The 23,090-nt window shown below is 42.3% G+C and overlaps 1 protein-coding gene across 1 annotated transcript in view; it reads right to left on the reverse strand.

Moving 5' to 3' along the window:
- The window catches only part of GRTP1 (growth hormone regulated TBC protein 1), an 85,108-nt gene that overhangs the window by 16,341 nt on the left and 45,677 nt on the right, over positions 1-23,090 (reverse strand). Inside the window, exon 6 of the mRNA XM_040336253.1 lies at positions 20,998-21,094. Coding sequence (XP_040192187.1) covers positions 20,998-21,094 — 97 coding nt within the window. The remainder of the gene's footprint in view (positions 1-20,997; positions 21,095-23,090) is intronic.

Genomic DNA, 23,090 nt, shown 5'->3' on the forward strand with positions numbered 1-23,090 from the left:
TAAAATACGGCTACTGAGAAAGTCCCAAGCTCTCTGCTAAAATTTGTTGTGTTGGATATACATTAAATCCGCATGCTCATTCTAATTATACACTTCACCAACAGTTCAAGGAAAAATGTATATCCAGTTGTGCCATCTTGTAGTGAAGTTGCACAGCAAAAACAGATAGTAAAACAAAAAGATAGATTGTTACTTAGAGGCCATAGTAAAGCACTCTTCAGTTTGATTACGGAAAAATTATATTACACGTAAACTATAGTACTGAATATGACAACTGTTGGAGGGCAACATGGTGTAATGTTAAAGTTTCTACACACCTGTTTTTACAACCAAGGTCAGCCATGCTGACACTTGCAGTCCCATGGTATTAAAAAGGCACAGAAGAATTAGGCCCCAGGCAGAATCTGCATAGCAGGGGGGCCTAGCTCATGTGTGTGTGTAAAACAATAAAGCCTACAGGCAAGCTTGAGAAAGACTGCCCTGTGACCAATGATTGGGCCAGAGGCAAATGGGTTGGCGGGGGGGGGGGGGGGGTTTGAATGGTGACTGTTTTGTAAAAATGGCTGTTGGAGGGAGCTCTTTCGCTGAAGACCTCTGCTGGTGAGGGCCTCATAGAAGCCTGTGCATGAGCCCAGACTGGCTTGGGTCTAAACACCATGCGGCCCAGGCCTTCTCTTTTTCCATCTGGAGCTCAGCCAGCAGGATTTACCTAGAGGAGGGGATAAGTATCTTTCATTATTATTGTTATAGACTTTATAGATATCTGTTGTTGGTATAGGACATTCCTATTTTTAAAGGAAATAAATTTAACTTGTTTACTAGCTAACATTATATCATTAGGCCTAGCATATTCTGGCATATTAGTTAATTATAGGGACTAGGCAAGTTAATACATATATGCAATAGCTATATAGGTTACATTATAGTGTATATTATTGCATAAGGGTACATCTACAACTCTTAAATGAAATACAGTTTAGCTGCTCCTAAATACAGTAGTGTTGTGGAAAATTCTATAAATGTATGTTGTCAGATGTCCCCCCAGTGTCGATTTTGCTGTAATGCGCTCAAGTGAGCGAATTCACGCATACAGACGTTGGTGGAAGGCCTTTGGCGCAAACACCTTTTCATGCACACAGCAGATTTGCGAGCTCCTTTTAGGCATGTCCATTTATGCCTCAGCAAGGACTGGCCACTTCTTGTCGACTGCATTAAATTACTCCGAGTGGACAGATCTGCGTACGTGTAAACTGTAGCATAACTATACGAAAATTATGGTTATCTGATCCATGATTTAAAGCGGTCCTCCACCCTAAAGTGGAGTCCCGCTGATCGGAACCCTCCCCCCCTCCGGTGTCACATTTGACACCTTTCAGGGGGGAGGGGGGTGCAGACACCTGTCTAAAGACAGGTATTTGCACCCACTTCCGGCCACACGCTACGGGCGAAAGACGGGCATTCCGTCACATCCCGTCTGTCGCCCGTTGTGTGCTGGGAACACTCGGCTCCCAACACACAGCGTGTGAGCCAATCGGCGGGCGCAGCGCGACTCGCGCATGCGCCGTAGGGAACCGGGCAGTGAAGCCGCAGCGCTTCACTTCCTGGTTCCCTGAGCGTGGATGGAGGGGGGAGCAGCAGAGAGACGAGCGATCGCTCGTGCTCTGCTGCGATCAGCGCTGGACTCCAGGACAGGTAAGTGTCCCAATATTAAAAGTCAGCAGCTGCAGTATTTGTAGCTGCTGGCTTTTAATATTTTTTCCCCGTGACACATCCGCTTTAAGTATGGTTTGCAACAATGGCAATGGTGGTTTGCACGCGGCTCTGTGCAGTGGCCATGCTTTCTGATTCCTTTGTCTCTCACAGAGCATGGCCGCTGCCCCCAGCCGTTTGTACACACCACTACTAAGCATTGTTTGAATCACATATCTGTGATTGGTTCTTTTGAAAGTATACAACATGTCTGATTGGCTGTTTTGTGAAGCCACATCTTTTGTTACTGATGTTGACCCTATATAATAAACAAACAAGCTGATGGAAGTCAGTGATGGCTGGGAGCTAGATGGAATGAGAACAATTGCTGAGGTCTCTTGACTTGTATGAATGACAGAGAATGATGGTGAGTGAATCCATTTACCTTAAATATGGATTATTTCATTAAGACGGATTCTGTGCTTAATAGCACAGGGCAAAATGGCGGTATGCTCTGCGTACAGACGATTTTGCCGCTACAGTAGATAGCCTATGTTTCCATGTTTTTCTAAATATGCACGCATAACCTTTATTGTTTTTATATTTACTGCAGTGATGCAACCCCAGAGGACTCAATAGTCCCTCACCTTGCCTGTGTGGTGAGTAGGGACCAATAGTGCTTGTATATCACTACAGTATAGCAGAGAGAGAGAGAGAGAGAGAGAGAGAGAGAGAGAGAGAGAGAGAGAAAGACAGCGACTTCTGAGCATTAAACCTGTAGTTGAAAAGACCTTTAGGGCCTGTGTAGACAAGCTCTGGGTTTGTGTCAATGGCATCAGTTTGACACGGCTCTGAGGTAATGGAGATCTTTCAGAAATCAGTGACAGGTGTATACGATCTGCAGTTGACCCACGTCAAGCAGGTTTTGCATACATATGGACTTATGTGATCACAATACTCATTTGATGCGAACAAAAGCTTGTCAACATAAGCCCCAACAGTGGTAAAAGAGTTGAGATGCCCCCCCCCCCCGACTGACAATGCTGCTGTCTGCTGTGCTTCCTGTGCCAATTACTCCAGTGTGTGGGAACTCCAATACTGGAGGCGTGTTACTGGCCAGATCACCAGTAGAAAACAGGGGGGAGGAGCAAAAATAAAAAAGAAAACGGAGAGAGCCACCACATCTGATTTGTAAGCTGCATTATAATAGATATTTGGTTTTGGGTTTAATACCGCTTTAACTTTGTTTTAGGGGTTAGGTAAAGTTAAGGTTAAGCGATAGATTAAAGCTGATCAAGTGTCACATTTTTTTTATTTTTTTATTTTTTATATATATAGTTACATTTTTCACTAAAAGGACATGGATAAGGTCAAAGTATATATTTGTATTATATTGTGTATCAACATATTACAATGGACAGGTATAAAGATCACTTGTTGAAAGTTCTGCCAGGTACATCAAAGTAGATGTAGATTGTCAGCACAGTATGCATACCTTCCTGGATCCAACAATTGCACAAAATACTAATGGACTTTTCAGTCCTTCGTATTAAAAACAGAAATCAAGAGTATAATAATAGGGACTACCAACCTGGTAGCCAGGAGTTATGGAAGAAGAAATAGAAAAAGGGACATTAAATAGGATAGGGGAGAGGCAAGAAAACAGGGATAGAAAGGAAGGCGAGTGGGTTGGTAGGTGAACAAAATCATGTGTTAAAACCAAGAGAAGCTTGTGCTCTTTTATTTTAGGGAAGCTGTGCGATTTTTCATGACTAATATTTATGAAGGTGAATTTTAAGGGAGCACTTGTACCGGTTTCTGGAGACCAAAAGGTGGAGGGGAAAGGCAGCCAAGTTAACACCAAGATAACATCACATCATGCAAAAACAAACAACAAATAGATGTCAAAAGGAGGATGCACCCTCCAAAGTGATCAATGGCCTGATCATTGCAACCAGAGTACATATAAGACAAGAGAGTCAGGCCGAACTAGCAGGCTCTATCTTATAGAACAACCTTTTGTCTAGGGCAGGGGTCTCTAAGCTTTCTAAAACAAAGTGGCAGTTTAATATCCTCCAGAATTTAGGAGGGCCAAACTGTGGTCATCGGGAGTAAACAATGCATCTTTGGTATTAGGGGGTGAAATAGCACCCTATTGCTGGTGTTAGTGGAAGGAATAGTGCCCCATCACTGGTTTCAGTGGCATTAATAGTGCCCCATTTTTGTCAGTTTGAGGACTAGTGTACCATCATTGGTGTCAGTGGGATTAATAGTGCCCCATTGTTGATGTCAGTTTGAGGAACAGAGCCCCATCATTGGTGTCAATGGGAGGAATAGTCCTCTATCGTTGGGGTTAGTGGGATTAATAGTGCCCCATTGCTGATGTTAATGGAAGAAATAATGCCCCATCATTGGTATCAGAGGGAAGAATAGTGTCTTGTATCATTGGAAGAAAAAGTTCCAAGGGCCAGATAAAGGCAAGCAAAGGGCCACATTCGGCCCCAGGGCCACACAGTCAGCAGGCCAATACAAATGCCAAGAAATAGGAACAATTTTGAAAGTAACATTGCAGTAAGCTGTGGGTCACACAACTCAAATAAATGGAGGAGAGGTAGGGAAAAGTTATTGCCGGTCATTTTGACAATTTCACTCAGTCTCCATATCTCGTGTTTTTAATATCAAGTGCATACATTAAAGCCAGCTCTGGACAACTCTTCCCAAAATCTAGAAGCTAGATACAAGATGGTAGGAACCAGTGACTGACATCTTGAGCCAGCATTAACTGAACATAAGAAAAGGGAGGGTTATAAAAAAAATAAAAATCAGGGTCCAAAAGGGTTAAAGTGGTTCTAAAGGTTGAAGGTTTATTATTATTTTTTTACTAGTAATGGTGGCGATCTGCGATTGTTACTGGGACTGCGACATTGCGGCGGACAGATCTGACATTTATACAGCGATCAGTGCTATAAAAATGCACTGATTACTGCAAAATTACTGATTACTGTAAAATGGTAGAGAAGGGGTTAACACTAGGGGTGATCAAAGGGTTAAATGTGTTCCCTCATGTGTGTTTCTAAGGCCCCTTTCACACCGAGTTTCTCAGGCGGTTTAGCGCTAAAAATAGCGCTTAAATAACGCCTGAAAAACTCCTGCCAGCATTCTCAATGTGAAAGCCCGAGGGCTTTCACACTGAGGCAATGCGCTGGCGGGAGAGAAAAAAATCTCATGCAAGCAGCCTCTTTGGAGCGGTGAGAGGAGCGGTGTGTATACAATATAAAACAATGGGAAACCGCGGTAATACCGCCCGCAATGCGCCTCTGCAGAGAAAAAAATCTCCTGCAAGCAGCATCTTTGGAGCGGTGTGTATACAAATGTAATACAATGGGAAACCGCTGTAATACCGCCCGCAATGCGCCTCTGCAGAGGTGCATTGCGGGCGGTATTAACCCTATCGGCCGCTAGTGGGGGTTAATACTGCATCACTAGCGGCCGAATCCCACGGCAATTCCGACAGTATATCGCCGCTATTTTTAGCGGCGCTATACCACCACCGCACCTCCCGCCCCAGTGTGAAAGGGGCCTAACTGTTGGGATGAGCCAAATTGCTGTTCCTAATTGGTAGGAACAGATGATCTGTCTCTCCTCTCCTGTTAGAACGTGGAAGTGTGCGTTTACACAAACCTCAGTGTTCCAGCTCTCGTGCCCGGCCAGCGGACATCGCGCCCACCGGCTGTGTGCATCGCCCCCCTCCCCCGCCGTGCAGCCATTGCCCCACCGGGCGCACACGTGCCTACTATAGCCGTTTAAAGGGCCAACGTACAGCTATAGCAGTTCGCGGGAACGAGCCGAACTGCCACAGTATAATGACAGCAGGTGATTTGCTAGTGGTTAACTGTGTAAATTTGCTGTCCCCTCATAATAACTCAACACACAGCCATTAATGTCTAAACCACTGGCAACAAAAGAGGGTACACCCCTAAGTGAAAATGTCCAAATTGGGCCCAAAGTGGCAATATTTTGTGTGGCACCATTATTTTCCAACACTGTCTTAACCCTCTTGGGCATGGAGTTCACCAGAGCCTCACAGGTTGCCACCGGAGTCCTCTTCCACTCCTCCACGACGACATTATGGAGCTGGTGGATGTTAGAGACCTTGCGCTCCTCCACCTTCCATTTGAGGATGCCCCACAGATGCTCAATAGGATTTAGGTCTGGAGACACGCTTGGCCAGCCCATCACCTTTAACCTCAGCATCTTTAGCAAGGCAGTGGTCATTTTGGAGGTGTGTTTGGGGTCGTTATGTTGGAATACTGCCCTACGGCTCAGTCTCCAAAGGGAGGGGATCATGCTCTGCTTCAGTATGTCACAGCGCATGTTGGCATTCATGGTTCCCTCAATGAACTGTAGCTCCCCAGTGCCGGCAGCACTCATGCAGCCCTAGTCCATGACACTCCCACCACCATTCTTGACTGCAGGCTACACACACTTGTCTTTGTACTCCTCACCTGGTTGCCGCCACACACACTTGACACCATCTGAACCAAATAAGTTTATCTTGGTCTCATCAGACCACAGGACATGGTTCCAGTAATCCATGTCCTTAGTCTTCAGCAAACTGTTTGCAGGCTTTTTTGTGCATCATCTTTAGAAGAAGCTTCCTTCTGGAAGGACAGCCATGCAAACCAATTTGATGCAGTGTGCGGCCTATGGTCTGAGCACTGACAAGCTGACCCCTACCACACCTTTAACCTCTGCAGCAATCCTGGCAGCACTCATATGTCCATTTCCCAAAGACAACAACTGGATATGATGCTGAGCATGTACACTCAACTTCTTTGGTCAACCATGGCGGGGCCTGTTCGGAGTGGATTCTGTCCTGTTAAACCCCTGTATGGTCTTGGCCACCATGCTGTAGCTCAGTTTCAGAGTCTTAGCAATCTTCATGTAGAGCAGCGTTTTTATTTTCTCAGATCCTCAGAGTTCTTTGCCATGAGGTGCCATTATGAACTTCTAGTTACCAGTATGAGAAAGAGTGAGAGTGATAACACCAAATTTAACACACCTTCTCCACATTCACACCTGAGACCTTGTAACACTAACTAGTCACATGACACCGTGGAAGAAAAATTTGGACATTTTCACTTAGGGGTGTACTCACTTTTGTTGCCAGTGGTTTAGACATTAATGGCTGTGTGTTGAGTTATTTTGAGGGGAGAGCAAATGTATACTATTATACGAGCTGTACACTCACTACTTTACATTGTAGCAAAGTGTCATTTCTTCAGTGTTGTCACATGAAAAGATAGAATAAAGTATTTACATTTACTTTTGTGAGATACTGTATATATGTTTTACAAGGTTCACATACAGTATATATCATATTAACCCCCTGGCCATCAGTTGGGTGACACGGAAAGCGTTAACACCTCTCTAGGTTTGCAAGCAGACCACGTCACAAAACATGTATTTTTGTTAACATTTTATCTTGTTACTTTCATTGAATTCTATATGGAACTGTAATTACTAATACAGAAATACAGCAATGTAGAAAACGGCCTCTAAAATGCATGAATTTTTATTCCCACTTTTCCTCAACTGGAAAAAAAAAAAAAAAAAAAAAGACAGAAGAGCACATGATAAATGAAGTATTTCTTGCACAAAACACTGATAAGCTGACTGTCTACAAGTTGCTCAAGTTATGTGACAAATTCAAGGACAAGATAACATTTACAGAAAAGGTCATTTTCTTAATTTACTGAGGTTTTGGCAAAATGATTAAAAAAAAATGTATATTTTGTTTCCACTTTCTGTATTTCCAGTATTGTGTACAAGAGAAATATATCTATCACATGATAGCAGTTTTGTAACCAAATGACAAACATCATATTGTAACGACAATTTGTTGCAGAAAAAAAAAAAAAAAAAAGATACACATTCCGATATCAAGCATGGAATAAAACCTGACAAACGTTTATGTTTTCTTGTTTTTTTTTTTCTTGTGATATACTCATGTGCACTTATTTAAGGAGGGGATAGATTAAAATATTTATGGTGCATTATTAATACTTGTGAGAATTAATAAACAAGATTGTAGCAGTTATTAATCCAGTTTGGTGTGCTTAGTGTCCTTTGTATGACTAAGCACTGAATTATTGTGAAACGCGTCGGCTGTCCCTTTCTTTGGCTGTATTCTGTGATGCATGTCCATTTTTACCAATAAAGACAACTTTTGAAGTTCCTTTGGAGTGAGGCTGTCCATCCCTTTTGAAATTCTACATTTTCCTTTGTATGTTTGGCGTTTATGCCGCCTACCGTCCCATGTTATATCACTTCCGCTCTACCCCTGTACTTCCTCGCTCAGTGACCTCCATTACTGGGATAAAAAGTAAGACAGTTTACCAATTGGTGTTACAAATGGCAACAATTATCCAACATAAGAAAAAGTTAGCTAGAGTTTCACATTCACAAGCAACTCTTTAAATGTGGAGGAATAAACAGTTCTATAGGAACAAGATTTTCTCCTTCATTTTGAAACTTGCACCACAGAATGACACTTTTAGCTCTGTAGGTATGTCAACGCTCCATATCTTGCAATGCTTTAACCACTTAAGGACCGAGCCTCTTTGAGATTTGTTGTTTACAAGTTAAAAAACATTTTTTGCTAGAAAAATTACTTAGAACCCCCAAACATTATACATTTTTTTCTAACACCCTGGAGAATAAAATGTCGGTCGTTGCAATGCTTCCACACTGTATTTGCGCAGGAGTCCTACAATCGGATTTGTTTGGAAAAAATACACTTTTTTTACTTAAAAAAAGACAACAGTAAAGTTTGCGCAATTTTTTTATACTGTGAAAGATAATGTTATGCCGTCTAAATTAAAACCCCACATGTCATGCTTCAAAATTGCGCCCACTCGTGGAATGGCGACAAACTTTTACCCTTAAAAATCTCCATAGGCAATGTTTAAAAAAAAAATTTCTACAGGTTGCATGTTTCGAGTTACAGAGGAGGTCTAGGGCTAGAACTATCGCTATTGCTCTACCGATCGCGGCAATACCTTACATGTGTGGTTTGAACACAGTTTTCATATGCGGGCGCTGCTCATGTATGTGTTCGCTTCTGCACGTGAGCTCTTCGGGACGGGATGAGTTTAAATATTTTTTTTTCTTATTTATTTTACCTTTTATTTTAATTTTTTACACTGTTCTTTCAAAAAAAAATTGGTGTCACTTTTTTTCCCATTACAAGGAATGTAAACATCCCTTGTAATAGAAAAAAAGCATGACAGGTCCTCTTAAATATGAGATCTGGGGTCAAAAAGACCTCAGATCTCATATTTGGACTAAAATGCAATAAAAAAAAATAAAAAAAATGGCCCTTTAAGATCTATGGGAGCGGAAGTGAAGTTTTAATGCCGCTTCCGCCCTGCTATGGTATAGAGAAGGGTAGGGGCCCATCTTCCTCTCACTCATATCCATACCCAGAAAGAAGGACCCGATCGCCTCCGCCGCTACTGACGGCTCCAGTAAGCAGCGGAGGGCACTGGAGAGCGGTGGGATGGGGCCTCCTCTCCCGTCGCCGATAACTGTGATCTCACTGCGAATCCACCGCAGAGACCATCATTATCGGAAACCGGACCGCCGGCTGAAGACGAGGATACCTGGGTTATGGCAGCTAGCTGCCATAACAGAGATATCCCTCTTCAAAGTGCCAACATATATAGTCGTGCGGCAGTCCGGAAGTGGACATAAAAAAATTAAATAAAATCACTGTAAATTACTTATGTAATGAAACATCCTCATTTTTTAAACCTTCCTGCAAAAGCCAAAATACAAAAAGAGGAACTTCGACTTATCTGTAAATTATAAATCATGGAGTACAGCACAGGACAAGGGTCATCACTAAACTCTCCTGGTTACTCTGCATTGCAAATCTAAATTCCTCTCATCTTCAATTGTACAGTTCAGGATACAGGCAAATTGTTCAAATCCGATGGGATGTCCCCCCAGCATTGAATACAAAGAGTGAGCAACAACTAGGCAAAAACGGACTAGGCCCAAGAACCATCAGGGGTTCAAGACCCAAGTTCAGAGTTGTATGCATCGAATGATACTCCGTTTGCAAGCCTTAAAGCGGAGTTCCAACCACAATTAGCATTTTTTAAATGCATGTCCTTTCATCATGCGTTTTTATAATATAAATCTGGTCTCTTACTATTTTACAATCCGCCGCCGATCCGCATAGATATTCAAAAAAGATAGTTTATGAAACTATATCTACACCGTTGTCATTTTGCTTGTGGGCATTGTGAAGCTCACAGGCACTTACTTCCTGGAAGTCTTGGATGGGGAGTGATAATTGGACAGCGCACTGCATCCTGGGAAATGACGACACACATTTCCCAGGAGCATTAGAGGGAGAGGTCAGTATCCTAGGTGGTTTCAAAGGCAGATTTTGTGGGACTGCATAGCAACAGGCATTTCCAGATGAGTAAAAAAAAATATATATATATTTTTTTTTCTTTTTTAGTCGTAAGCTACAGTTTAAAGCAAAATAGTTTTTTTGATGGAACCTCCACTTTAATTCTAAACTCTGCTTATAGATTTCCATCTACACTGACTGTTTGTATGAATATCCTGTACAAAGGATATCCTGTAGCTGCTGCACTTGTTCTGTGTGTCAATAAAAAAAAAAAAAAAAAAAAAAAAAATAATATTCTCAGCAGAATCACTGAAAGAAAGAACATCTTCAACAGGTACAGCGAGATGTGGATTTAACATAGAAACCGCAGGAATAACCTTTTTTTTTGTTGCAAATAACCCTTTTTTTTTTTGAGGGGAGGGTAAAAATCCCTTTAGGAGTGAACCAATCATTAGAAACATAAAACATATTCTATCTATTCATGAACAAGGAATGCTTTGCAAGTTTTTCTAGGTCTCTTAGCCAAAGGAACATGGTGTGATGGAGAGACAATTTTTAGAATGCCTGGTTGAGTTGAAGTTACCTCTTCAATACAGTGGCAATGTGGCGGAGAGAAATCTACAGCAGCTTTCGCCAACACCCTATTCCTTCCTTTCTGATCCTGTGTCCTATGGGACCAGCAATTCCGGTTGAGAAATGGGAGTGGGAAAAGAGGTGGGGCATTTTTGAGCCCTGAACAAAAGATGTCTGTATTAAGGTGAGGATCGGTCTGAGGAATTGTGATCGGTCTGAAGGTGCTTTAAAATCAGGTAGAAATCTGCTTATTTTTATAAAGCACAGGCACTATGACACAGGCTACCTTACAAAGGGGATGGTATAAAGATCACATAGTTTTGTAGCAGCGGAGAGGGGACCAGAGCGGTGCTAGCGAGAGCTGACAGGCAGGGAGGGGAGGGGGGAGGAGGACAGAGCGAGACAGAGGAAAGCTGCAGATAGCAGTGGATGACAGAGGCACGTAAACTGACCACAGCAGCCATGATACACAGTGGTCAGTTTACAGGGGGGAGAGCATAGCCAGGCAGGATCAGCCAGGTATTTCAGGTGACACTGGGCCAAATTACACAGCACACGCACTGTGCAACATGCTTTAAGGGAACAGGATCCATTTTTTTTCATTTTAGGGTAACAAAACACTTTAAAGTATCTGTAAAGTCACATAATTTACTAAAGGTAAATAGTCTGTGCACTGCAAGTGCACTTGCTCTAGATCTGAGGGGAACATGCAAGGGGAAAAAAACAGCATTTTTGCTTGTACATGATTGGATGACAAACATCAGCAGAGCTTCCCCTTCCTTTTAGAGCTTCCTCTCAGATCTAGAGCAACTGCACTTGCCTTTAGTAAATCAACCTCTATATTTTGTTGTATCTAAGCACATTTATGGTCTCACAGGATTTAATAGCAGCAAAAAAAAGGAAGCACAGAACTGCAGACACCAGGGTGTGAACCTAGTCTATAAAGCTCCCTCCAATTGCCAAGTTTGTAAGGGTGTATACACATCTGCATTCTTTGGACACCACTTCAAGCTGCACCCAATTACACACTGCATGCCACATCTGGACCATACTATTTTAATTTCAACTGCTTTTCCTATCAAAAAAGAGAGAACAGTCCATATGAGTCGCATTTCAGAGAAACCCGGGCTCTGAATGTTCTGCACATAGTGATGGTGCGAGTATTAACGCTGTTTCAAGGATGCTATACCCTTTGGCAAACACCACAAACAGGTGTGCCCTCTAGTGGCTACTGTTTGCATGAAATATGATCTGCTATGCCATATTGTGAAAATAGGCCATATGGTGAACTAGGAAAAAAGGAATTTTCGTTCCCACACTTGGCCACTACTTTCTAAATGCATTTTTGCATAGACAGCACCCCTATGGACTTCATGTTATAAGTTATCCAGCAATATATCCAACGAAATTTGATGGTACTGGTTTTGATTGTAACTTTATTTCTATTCATTTTAGCAACACAAAATATCTCTCAAACTGACATTTACACACGTGTGTAACATTTGAGACAGGTATTGGTATTAGTATACTCAAGAGCGAATGTAGACCATAAAATATGGCAAAGTTGTAGAAAATACGCTTCAACTTTACAGATTGGCACCAAGAAAAATTAAACCTACACATTCTAAATGTATCAAAACTGAGATGTAGTATTCATCAAAATTTTCAGTAGGCTCTGTGCAATCAAAGAAAGTTAAAAAGCAGCACACTCTGCCACAAGTTGGCCGAAATGGCCCCCCAATGCAAAATAATGCCAAAAGGTTTACAGATCCACAATAGATTCATTGCAGCTCAAAAACTACCCAAAAAAATGAACCGTGTCTTCACTCATCAGTCTCAACCCTATGGCCCCTTTCACACAGGGTGGATTTGGTCAGTGGACACTACTAGCTCAGCGGGAGATCGCTCTGTTGATCCCCGCTGAGCCAGCAGATGACAGGTCCCTCTCTGCTCACTGAGCAGGGATGGACCTGTCAGAGCCACACTGATCTCTATGGGAAGATCGGATGAAAAATGGACAGCATGTCGGAAACGGATCCCATCACTATACGTCTGTTTGCAGCGTATCTCATCAGATCTGATGGGAGGCAGTTGTCAGCGGACACATCTCCACTGATATCCGCCTGCCCATAAGGCTAGGTTCACACTGCTGCGAATTCAAAATCGCGGTAAAGTCGCGATTTTACGGCTGCGGTTTTGCCGCGATTTTGCCACGATTTAAGAGACATCTGTGCAGGGTTCAATGTATATCGCGGAACGAAATCGCAAAAAGTAGTACAGGAACTACTTTTTGAAATCGGTGCAGCGCCGCAGATGTGGCATTGCACCGATTAGGACGGTGCCATTGCCGACAATTGCCGGCAAATGCCGCCGATTTGAGATGCGACAAGTCACAGTGCAATGTACTCAAAGGGCAAATCCAACAATTGGAGCCAAAGTAACATGTCACATCCAGTCTGGCTCTTCTCTACCAGGCATAATATTGCAAAAATAGCTTCACAAGGGTAATAATAAAAGAAAGACAGTTTGTCTACTTGGACGGAGGACAAAAATGATCAATGTCCCTAGAACAGGTAAAAATGCTAGACCAATCAACACACTTTAAATGATAAATTAAATGGCATATTAATAAATATTATTTAAAAAAATTAACGTAAATGGGCGGGGCCCCCTATTGGGCTAGGCCCATGGGCTTGAGCCCAGTCAGGCCCAATGATAAGTCGGGCCCAGGGTATGCACCTATAAAAAAAAGGGGGGGGGCATTCACATCATTGTGTTTTATGTGCACTACAACGCACTACAACGCATGATAACAGCACAATAAAGCACATAACAAAATCTGCTTGCTGCACCTTTTGTGTGTTTTTTCTAAAAAAGTGCATTACATTATTATCAATGGCAAAGCCGGTAAAACACACTGAAAACTCAATGTTTTAATTAGTCACATCTCCAAAAAAAAAAAAAAAAGACAATCCACAAAATGGAGACAAAATATCACAAGAAAGAAACTAAAGAAATTGCATGCACAATGGGGGTTATTTACTAAAGGCAAATCCACTTTGCACTACAAGTAAACTAAAAGTGCAAAGTGCACTTGGAAATGCACTTGGAAGTGCAGTCGCTGTAAATCAGCAGAGCTCCCCCCTCATTTCAGATCTACCCTTCAGATCTAAAGCGACTGAACTTCCAAGTGCACTTTCACATGTACTTTGCACTTGTAGTGCAAAGTGGATGTGCCTTTTCGTAAATAACCCCCAATGTGTCTTGCATTGCAATGTGCATACAACACATTAAAAACACACCAAAAATGTATTATGCATGGAAAATGCATTGAACGCAATGGTATGACTACGTCCTAAGACAGTGTGACTGAATAAATACCTCACAAATAGAGCTGTAGTGAGAAGAAAAAGAATGGTGTAATATATAGGTAGCAGGTACATTTCTTGAGCCATGTACCAGGGGAATATATCATGAGTGTTCTGTTTCAAGCATCGGTTGTACCTGTGACAAGCTTCTTGTAGACCCAGTCTGTAAGGATGTATGCAGCAGGTTGAATGATGACTTTAACAGACAGCTTACTCAATGAATAAAGACTCCAGAGGTGTTTTCCAATGCTTCTTTATGCTTCAAGGTAACAAGGATATAAACATAGAGGCTTTTCCATAGGTAAATTTCCAATGAAGATACACAGCTCCCACACTCTGCAGACTTTTCAAGCAACTAAGCAAAGATGGGGTTTAGAGCAGAAAATGGTGGGTGGGAGCAACCAAACTAGTCAGAACAGCAGGGGGGTAAGGATCATACCAAATAACATAATAACATAACATGTAATAACTGCTAGACAGTAAAAGCTGCGTGACAGCACACTCCCCGCCTGGTATCGTGAGATACCACTATACTCTGTTTTCTTTTACATATTATTAACATTGCATACAGTAACATGCTATCTAGCCTTCTCAAGTCTATAAGCTAGCTTTATTAAAGGTCTTAAGTGGCTCCTTCACATAACACTGAATCAGAATTTTTGGAAGCAGGCATTATTAGGACTGTCTCTGTGACTGGTCTCAGGAAGGTTTTTGAAGCCCCATCCTTAACGATCCTGACTTCCACACTTCGGACTCTTCCATCATCACTGGTGATGGCCTTTGTAATAAGTCCAACTGGCCACTGAATTTGGTGAGCTTGCTGGTCTTTAAGCAGGTTTGACTTATTTAGTCATCCACCGACTCGAAGCATGCCTTCATTGTCGATTATTGGGTTCAGTTTGAATAGTGGGCTACTCCTTGAGACTGGTCTATTGCCTCTCAAGCATTTAATCTCTTCTGCAAAGACTTCTTCTTGCACAAGACGTATGACGAACAATTCTGCGTTCTCATACTCTAACGCATTGGGTGACTCCTTGCAAGTGTGCCATCCATGACAAGACGATGTCTGATTTGGCTTGCGGAAAGTCTGGGCAATATGACTCAATCTTGCTATAGTCTTCACCAATCTTTTCCAAGAAGAGAAACGTTCAAAGCGTCTTGATCCAAGTTTCTTCTTGAGCAGATGTTGGAACTCAATGTTATCACTTCAGGGCGGATTTCTGGATCAGTATCTGGATCCACCAGGTGGAAATCGATATCTTCTTTTGAGTTTGTAGAAGACTGGTCCGATAAAAACTTGGGTCCTGAAAACCAAATGGTTTGCGTGAGGACACCTGCTGGCACTGACCTCGTTGCAATGTCTGCGGGATTCAAACCAGTTGGGACATAGTTCCATTGTTCAGGTCTACTGACTTTTCTTATTCGTTCTACCCTGTTAGCCACGTACACATAGAACCTCCTTACGCTGTTGCATATGTAGCCAAGTACGACCTTGCTGTCGGTGTAGTACTTAACCTGATCAATTTCAGAGTCCATTTCATTTTGCAGGAATTCTGCGACTTCGACAGCTAGGGTTGCGCCACACAATTCTAATCTTGGAATAGTGTGAGCAGGTTTTGGAGCTAACTTGGCTCTTCCTAGTAGAAAACCGACATAGGATCTCCCGGAGGGATCTATGATCTTGAGATAAGCCACAGCCGCTATAGCCTCGGTAGATGCATCGCAAAAGACGTGAATCTCTTTTCTCAGACTTCTTGAAGTTGAAGTGGGTGAATAGCAGCATGGGATATTAAGTTCTTTCAGTACTTTCATGGAGTTTCTCCATTTCTCCCATTTAGGCAACAGGTCTGGTGCTGGCTCAACATGAAGGTTATCTAAAATCTTCTTCATAAATACTAGAAAGTGCTCTTGCATCTCAGGTTTGTTACAGAGAGTCTTCTTAAGTGCAGCAAATCTGGTTAAAGCTTGTCCTAGATTGTTAGGGAGGGTAAGCCTTGGTACTCGGAGGGGTAATGGAGCTACCCAACTGTTGGAATTGTCCTTGGAGAACTCTTCATCCATAATCTTGATGAACTCCTTATCTTCGACTGAAGGGGCAATCGTGTTGTCATCGCAAGTAGTCTGGTACACTGAATCGCCAAGGTCCTTCTGAGAAGTGAGCTTGCAGTTTATACCTTGGAGTGCTTGATATGGAACTTCGTTTTTAAAATCAAGTCTTTCCTTCACATAATGATGCAATGGACATTTCATCGACCGATAGGCAACATTGGTTTTGTAGGAAGCTACATCCAAGAGCTTGTGAGATTGGTCTAAACAGACTTCTCCTATTATCACCCATCCAAGATCAAGTTTCTGGGCCTGAGGAGCATCGTCTGGACCGTTACATAACTCTCTTATTTTATGGACTCTAGGAACGTCTCTCCCTAGTAGAATCAAGATCTTAACATCCTTGTTAAGTGGTGGAATGTAGTCAGCAATGTGGCTTAAATGGGGGTGATGACGTGCAGCCTCTGGTGTGGGGATTTCTTCTCTGTTGTTCGGTAGCTGATCACATTCGATTAGCGTTGGAAGAGGAAACTCTATGTCCTCATATTCTGATGCCACTATGAAGCCATGGGCTCTTCTTCCAGAAGTATTGATCTTTCCTGCACATGTCTGCAAGGTATAGGACCAGGCCTCTCCATGAATGTTGAATAGGTCAAAGAATTCTGGACTGGCCAATGAGCGATTGCTCTAATCGTCGAGTATGGCATACATTTTTATGGAATTTTGTGGGCATCCTTTAGGAAAAACCCTTACAGGACATATCTTGCTACAAGACTTGCTATGAAGCCCTTCTCCACATACCTCTGTACACCTTGTGGTTACGGGGTTGGCATGTTGCTCAGTTCTCTCCCCGCCATCATCTGATGTAGGCTTGGGGTTGCTGCAGGGTGAAGGTTTCCTTTTGAACAGGTCTGAATGAAGAGCGTCCACATGTTTGGCACTGTTACACAGAGAACATCTGATGGTGATCTTACAGTCTCTTGCTAAATGATCGGAGGATGCACAACACTTGAAACAGATATTATGCTCTTTGAGAAATGACTTGCGTTCTTCAATAGGCTTATCCTTAAATGCACGGCATTTGGAGAGAGAATGTGGCGCATTATGGATAGGACACTGTTGATTGAGATTGCTTGCCTTAATGCCTGTAGCCAAGACGTTGGATGCTACCTCTGTCTTCCTCATGGCAATAGGATACTTTAAATCCTTGAACTTACTGTTGGTGGCAATACCCCTTGAAGTGGTTAAAGGAGTGGTGGTTGTATCTGGATAGAAGAAGCTTGGGTCATTCTTAGATTTTGCAACCTTCCGCACGAACTCTGCAAAATAAGAAAAGGGAGGGAAGGAAACATGATGTTCATACTTATATTTTGATCCTACACTAGTCCACTTTCCCTGAAGATAACTAGGCAACCTTGCTACAATAGGATTCACGCCCTGAGCAGTGTCTAAATAGCTAAGACCTGGTAAACTAGGATCTAGCTTAGCAATTTCAAGTTCATGAAGGAGGTCGCCTAACTCTCTAAGCTTATGATTGTCCTTAACAGAGATCTTAGGAAAGTCGTTTAGTCTCTGGAATAAGGCAGATTCAATGACTTCGGGACTCCCATAGTCTTGATCTAGACGTTCCCAGGCAGCATCAAGGCCTGCGTTAAAGTTATAGATGTAAACAGATTTAAGTCTCTTTACTTGTTCTGAAGATTGTCGCCCCGAATACCTTATTAGTAAATCGAGTTCTGCTTGAGGTTCAACGGGCAAGCTCTTGATTACCGCCTTAAATGTAGATCTCCAACTCCTGTAGTTCTCTGGGCGGTCATCACATTTATACAGTCCAGTTGTGATCAATTCTTGTAAAGCCATACTCTTGCTGAGCTCCGTAGCGTTGATGCTTTCAGTTTTTATAGCCACCGGGGATACTGATGGTGCGCCGACTTGATCCATGGTTGGTATCTGAAGTTGGCTGGTTGGTGGAGCGAAATGTGTTGCAGATGGGTTCAATCTAGGTAAGGGTCTGATGTCTGAAGGTCTCTGAGCATTTGAAGTTGAAGAGAACTGTATCACAGGGGTCATAGAGTTCATCCTGTAGTCTTTTGCTGTACCCTTGTAATCTCTATTCGCATAGGGTTGCGGTGGCACGTGAGCCGCGTAGGTTGACTCACTTGATTTTGTGACATGCGGTAGTTGCGCAGTGTCTCTGTTAGCAGGTGTGTCTAGTTGACCAGCTTGATTTTGTGACACGTTGCCTTCTGGTCCACATGCTGGATGATTATGAGAAAAGTCTCCAACTGTAGGTGGGACTGTGATGTCGTGGTTCTGGCTTAAGACGAACTGTAGGGTTCTTTCAATGGGGTCTTGACAAGCAGCCAAGCTGGGACAAGCTGCTCCTTCTTCTTCCAATAGGGCTTGTTCCAAGACGGATAATTCCGCCAATGCTACTTCCTTTTCTTTACTCTTCTGAAGGATTTCTAGCTGAGCTTTGAGGCTGCTTCTCTTTCAGAGCAGACGGCTTGAACCTGGGCTGCTGCGACCTTCTGGCGAGCTTTGACTATTTGGTCGCTCAGTGTTGACCTTACAGAGCAGGACCGCAGTGACTTAGATGAGGATTTATGATAGGAGCGGGCAGATCTAGAAGATTTTCCTGAGTGTCTGGAAGAAGCAGATTTACAGGATGTAGTTTCATGTAGCTGTGCTAATCTACCTTCTATCTGTGCCTTTGCTTCAAGATATGTGCTATGCCTCTGCTGGTCAGTAGAAGTAAAGTCCTTTAATTCCACTGCGGCTTCCTCTATGCTGTAATGTGACAATAGGGAATAGAACTTTTCAGAAAGTCTTTTATAATTCTCAAATGCCTTCTTAACCCTTGAGAGAGCAGTGTTCAATTGCTCAGGATTGTTGCTAGTTTCATTAGCGGTTTTTATACAACTTAAAGTCTTATGCCATAATGCAGTCAGGTTACTAAATGTTTCTTCCTTACTTGCTTCATAAACCTCTTTTGCCTTCAAGGATGGATGAGGGCCTCTAGCGGGACGAGCAGAATGAAGTAAGGAGTCTGCTTTATCTTGATTAAATGCAGGTGACTCTGTGGGATCTCTGTCAGACATAATGACAAGTGCTGTAGTTTTGGTGTCTTGTTACAAATCTGCCAGAGCTGAGCTCTGTAGTGACTTCTGATATTAGGCAGATTGAACTGAGGAGCTGGATATTTGTGACATCTAGTGTTGCAACTGTTTCAGACTGGATGGCTCAGCTCACTATCACTTTATACAGGCAGGAATACACAGTTATTTCAGTAGATTCAGGTATTGGATTCACAACCAAAAACAGCTTGACAATGATAAATCCTAGGGACTTGATGAAGCTATGATACAGTCTTTGAGCAGTTCAAAAGGTACTTATTGCTCTCCAATAAAGGCAAAATCCCTGGCAGTGAACAGTTATGGAGCATTCAGTAGAAGGCTGCAGGAGTCACACACAGGCCTAACTCTCAGTGCACAGCCTGCAGATGGTATCCTGTGTTAGGATGTTTGTTCTTCACACACACATGTGGTTACTCACGTTTCTGAAGCTGCAGAGATAGCTGTGTGATGGATTCTTCTGGAAATTTACTGTTCTGTTTCAAGCATCGGTTGTACCTGTGACAAGCTTCTTGTAGACCCAGTCTGTAAGGATGTATGCAGCAGGTTGAATGATGACTTTAACAGACAGCTTACTCAATGAATAAAGACTCCAGAGGTGTTTTCCAATGCTTCTTTATGCTTCAAGGTAACAAGGATATAAACATAGAGGCTTTTCCATAGGTACATTTCCAATGAAGATACACAGCTCCCACACTCTGCAGACTTTTCAAGCAACTAAGCAAAGATGGGGTTTAGAGCAGAAAATGGTGGGTGGGAGCAACCAAACTAGTCAGAACAGCAGGGGGGTAAGGATCATACCAAATAACATAATAACATAACATGTAATAACTGCTAGACAGTAAAAGCTGCGTGACAGCACAATGAGCTAGAGCCACACACTTTTATAGTCATGTCTAGAGGATATGCATTTGCTCTATGTGTTAAAGTGACTGCATAGAATGCATTAAAGCGGAGTTCCGGCCACAATTTCACTTTTTAAATATAAATACCCCTGTAATACACAAGCTTAATGTATTCTAGTAAAGTTAGTCTGTAAACTAAGGTCCGTTTTGTTAGGTTGTTACAGCATTTAGACACCTTATAAAATAGAAATTGACTGGGGCCATCTTAAGTGTGGGCATCATGAAGCCAGACTGTATAACTTCCTGGATTTCAGCCTTGCAGATTTCGCACATGATCAGTGCTGCACAAGCAGTGTAATGGACAGTACAGGTGCTGAAACCTGATCTGAAACCCAAGTCACATGATTCTTCGAGACTGGGGAGTGCACAGACTCCTGGAAAGTTACACCCACTACATTCCCAGGAGTCTGTGCGGTGTAGGTTAGGAAGCTTAAGCACCTAGGTGCAGGAAGAGGGAAGATTAACTATTCTACCTAGCAACAACACTTTGAAGGCATCTAAAAAAAAAAAAATAATTCTTAAAGGACTAATGAATTTTTTTAAAAACTACTGATGTAATGTTATATTTATGGGTGGAACTCCACTTTAAGGCGAAAAACCAAGATGTTACAACTCCTTCCAGGGACACTTTATCCTTTATAAATATTAGTTGCATTGTATTCCCCCAATATAGTCACACTTCCTAGTCTGGTTCTTCTCTTCCACGGCCCAGTATCCCCGGGAGAAAGGTTACCATAGAGAATATTGAACTTACGGTATTATAAAAGATTCACGTATACATGTCCATAAGGAGATTAGATTGATCTGACAATTTATCCGACACCAAAAAGTGTTTAGCAAAAAAAAAAAAAACATACCAGGCAAAATGTGTCCAAGAAGAGCATCCAACAACCAGAAGGCCTTTTCCTCATCTTTAGTAACCAAAATAAGGTATCCAGTGAGAAAATTCATACCCTGCAAAAAAGACACATCCCATGTTTTCTTACACAAATAATAATCCTGGTAATACAAATCGGAAATATAGAGAAAATAATAATAATAATGTACACAAATACTGTTCCTTAGGGCTCATGCACACAGGGCATTTCATTTTCTCTTCTGAACGCCTTTTATTCCTGGCAGGAAAAAAGCTGCTTAAAAACACTCCTGAAGCCGTGTTTAGGCCGATATATTTTATTTTTTACCAAAAATATGTATCGCAATAAGCGTTTATTGGTTGGTTTGCGTAGAAATTATTAGCTTCTACAAAATAGGGGATAGTTTTATGGCATTTTTATTAATATATTTTTTTTACTAGTTATGGCGGCGATCAGCGATTTTTATCGTGACTGCGACATTATGGCGGACACATTTGACACCATTTTGGGACCATTGTCATTTTTACAGCGATCAGCGCTATAAAAATGCACAGATTACTGTAAAAATGACACTGGCAGCGAAGGGGTTAACCACTAGGTGGTGCTGCAGTGGTTAACTGTTCCCTGGGAAGAGATTCTTACTGTTAGGGGGCGTGGCTACACGTGACACGTCACTGATGACTGTTGCCGATCACGGGGAACGGTCATCAGTGACAGTGTCAATAGGCAGAATAGGGGAACGCCTTGTTTACAAAGGCATTCCCCCGTCTGCTCTTGCCGACCGCAAGCGAATGACTCCTGGGACCCGCGGCCCCACTCGAGAGGCACGCGCCACGTGCCCGCTGGGCGGCAGATTCAAATAGATGTACCTGTATGCCAATCTCCCTGCCCTTGCCATTCTGTAAATAGGCGTGCGGTGGTCGGCAAGTGGTTAATGCATTCAATTGGCCAGAATATTAATTTATTCTGACAATTGGAATGAATGAATCCTCAAGCGCTAAACACCTCTAGCATTTAAAGTGGTTGCATATCCTTCTATAGTGTGTACTTATCTCAATTAGGAGCACTAAGGGGGCGATTTACAAAAACTAGTGTGGCCGTGCATGGTAGCCATTCGACTTCCAACTTCAGCTTGTTCAATTAAGCTGTGACAAATAAAATGGAAGCCGGGTTGGTTTCTATGCACAGCTACACCAGATTTTGCACTTTTAGTAAATCAACCCCCAAGTGTAGTTTCTATCAGCTGCTTAGTTTCTCTGTGATCTGCGTGAATTACTTCTGACAAGTTTTCCTGACACCAAGAGGAAAAATAGGTGACAGGGGAGGGAGCTCCAGCAGATAAGCCTCAGCTCTGTTCCTGTTCCAATCAGCTCAGAGAGCTCTCCTCACTGAGCTCTGCAGAGTGCAATTTCACAAGCTTTATAAAGTCTGCACTTTGAACAGATGTAGAGAAGACAAGACTGCAGATAAACAGTACAATGTATATAGGAGGATTCATCTCCATGTATCACCTGAGGCCAGTCACTTCACTGGGTATATGTAAGGATTTACAACCACTTTAGGTGCATTTAAAAAAGGAAATTCACACATATTAAGGGGTTTTCCTAAATGTGTGAATGTTGGTTTTTTTTTTTCTGCATGTAAATGCCTATGTGTGGCATGAGGCCTTAGGGGTATCTAAAGTCAACTTTCTTTTGAGTTTTGGATAAAGTGAAGTAAGGGTGAGAACCTCTGTTACATTTTAAAATGCTAGAACAGAGATCACAGACCGTTGACAGCAATGCTTTACAGATCATTTCCCCCATTTTTTCCTATCCTGCTCGGAAAGAAGGCTATAATCCAATATCTCAATCATAGTCTACATGCACCTACACACGCCTAAGAACAATTCTAGGTTTTAACTAAGTAAACAAATACAAATATTGAGAGAACATACAAAGTACATTCCAATACAGCCCAACTAAAGATCAACCCCCAGACTCTAGTACAGTGAAGACCACAGGACTAACTACAAAGCTACCCTTCTTATTTTTGTATAACAAACAGGGGGTGATTTACTAAAACTGGTGCATCTGTGAATGGTAGCCAATCAG

The sequence above is a fragment of the Rana temporaria genome, chromosome 2, assembly GCF_905171775.1.
Source record: "Rana temporaria chromosome 2, aRanTem1.1, whole genome shotgun sequence".
Taxonomy (NCBI): Eukaryota; Metazoa; Chordata; class Amphibia; order Anura; family Ranidae; genus Rana; species Rana temporaria.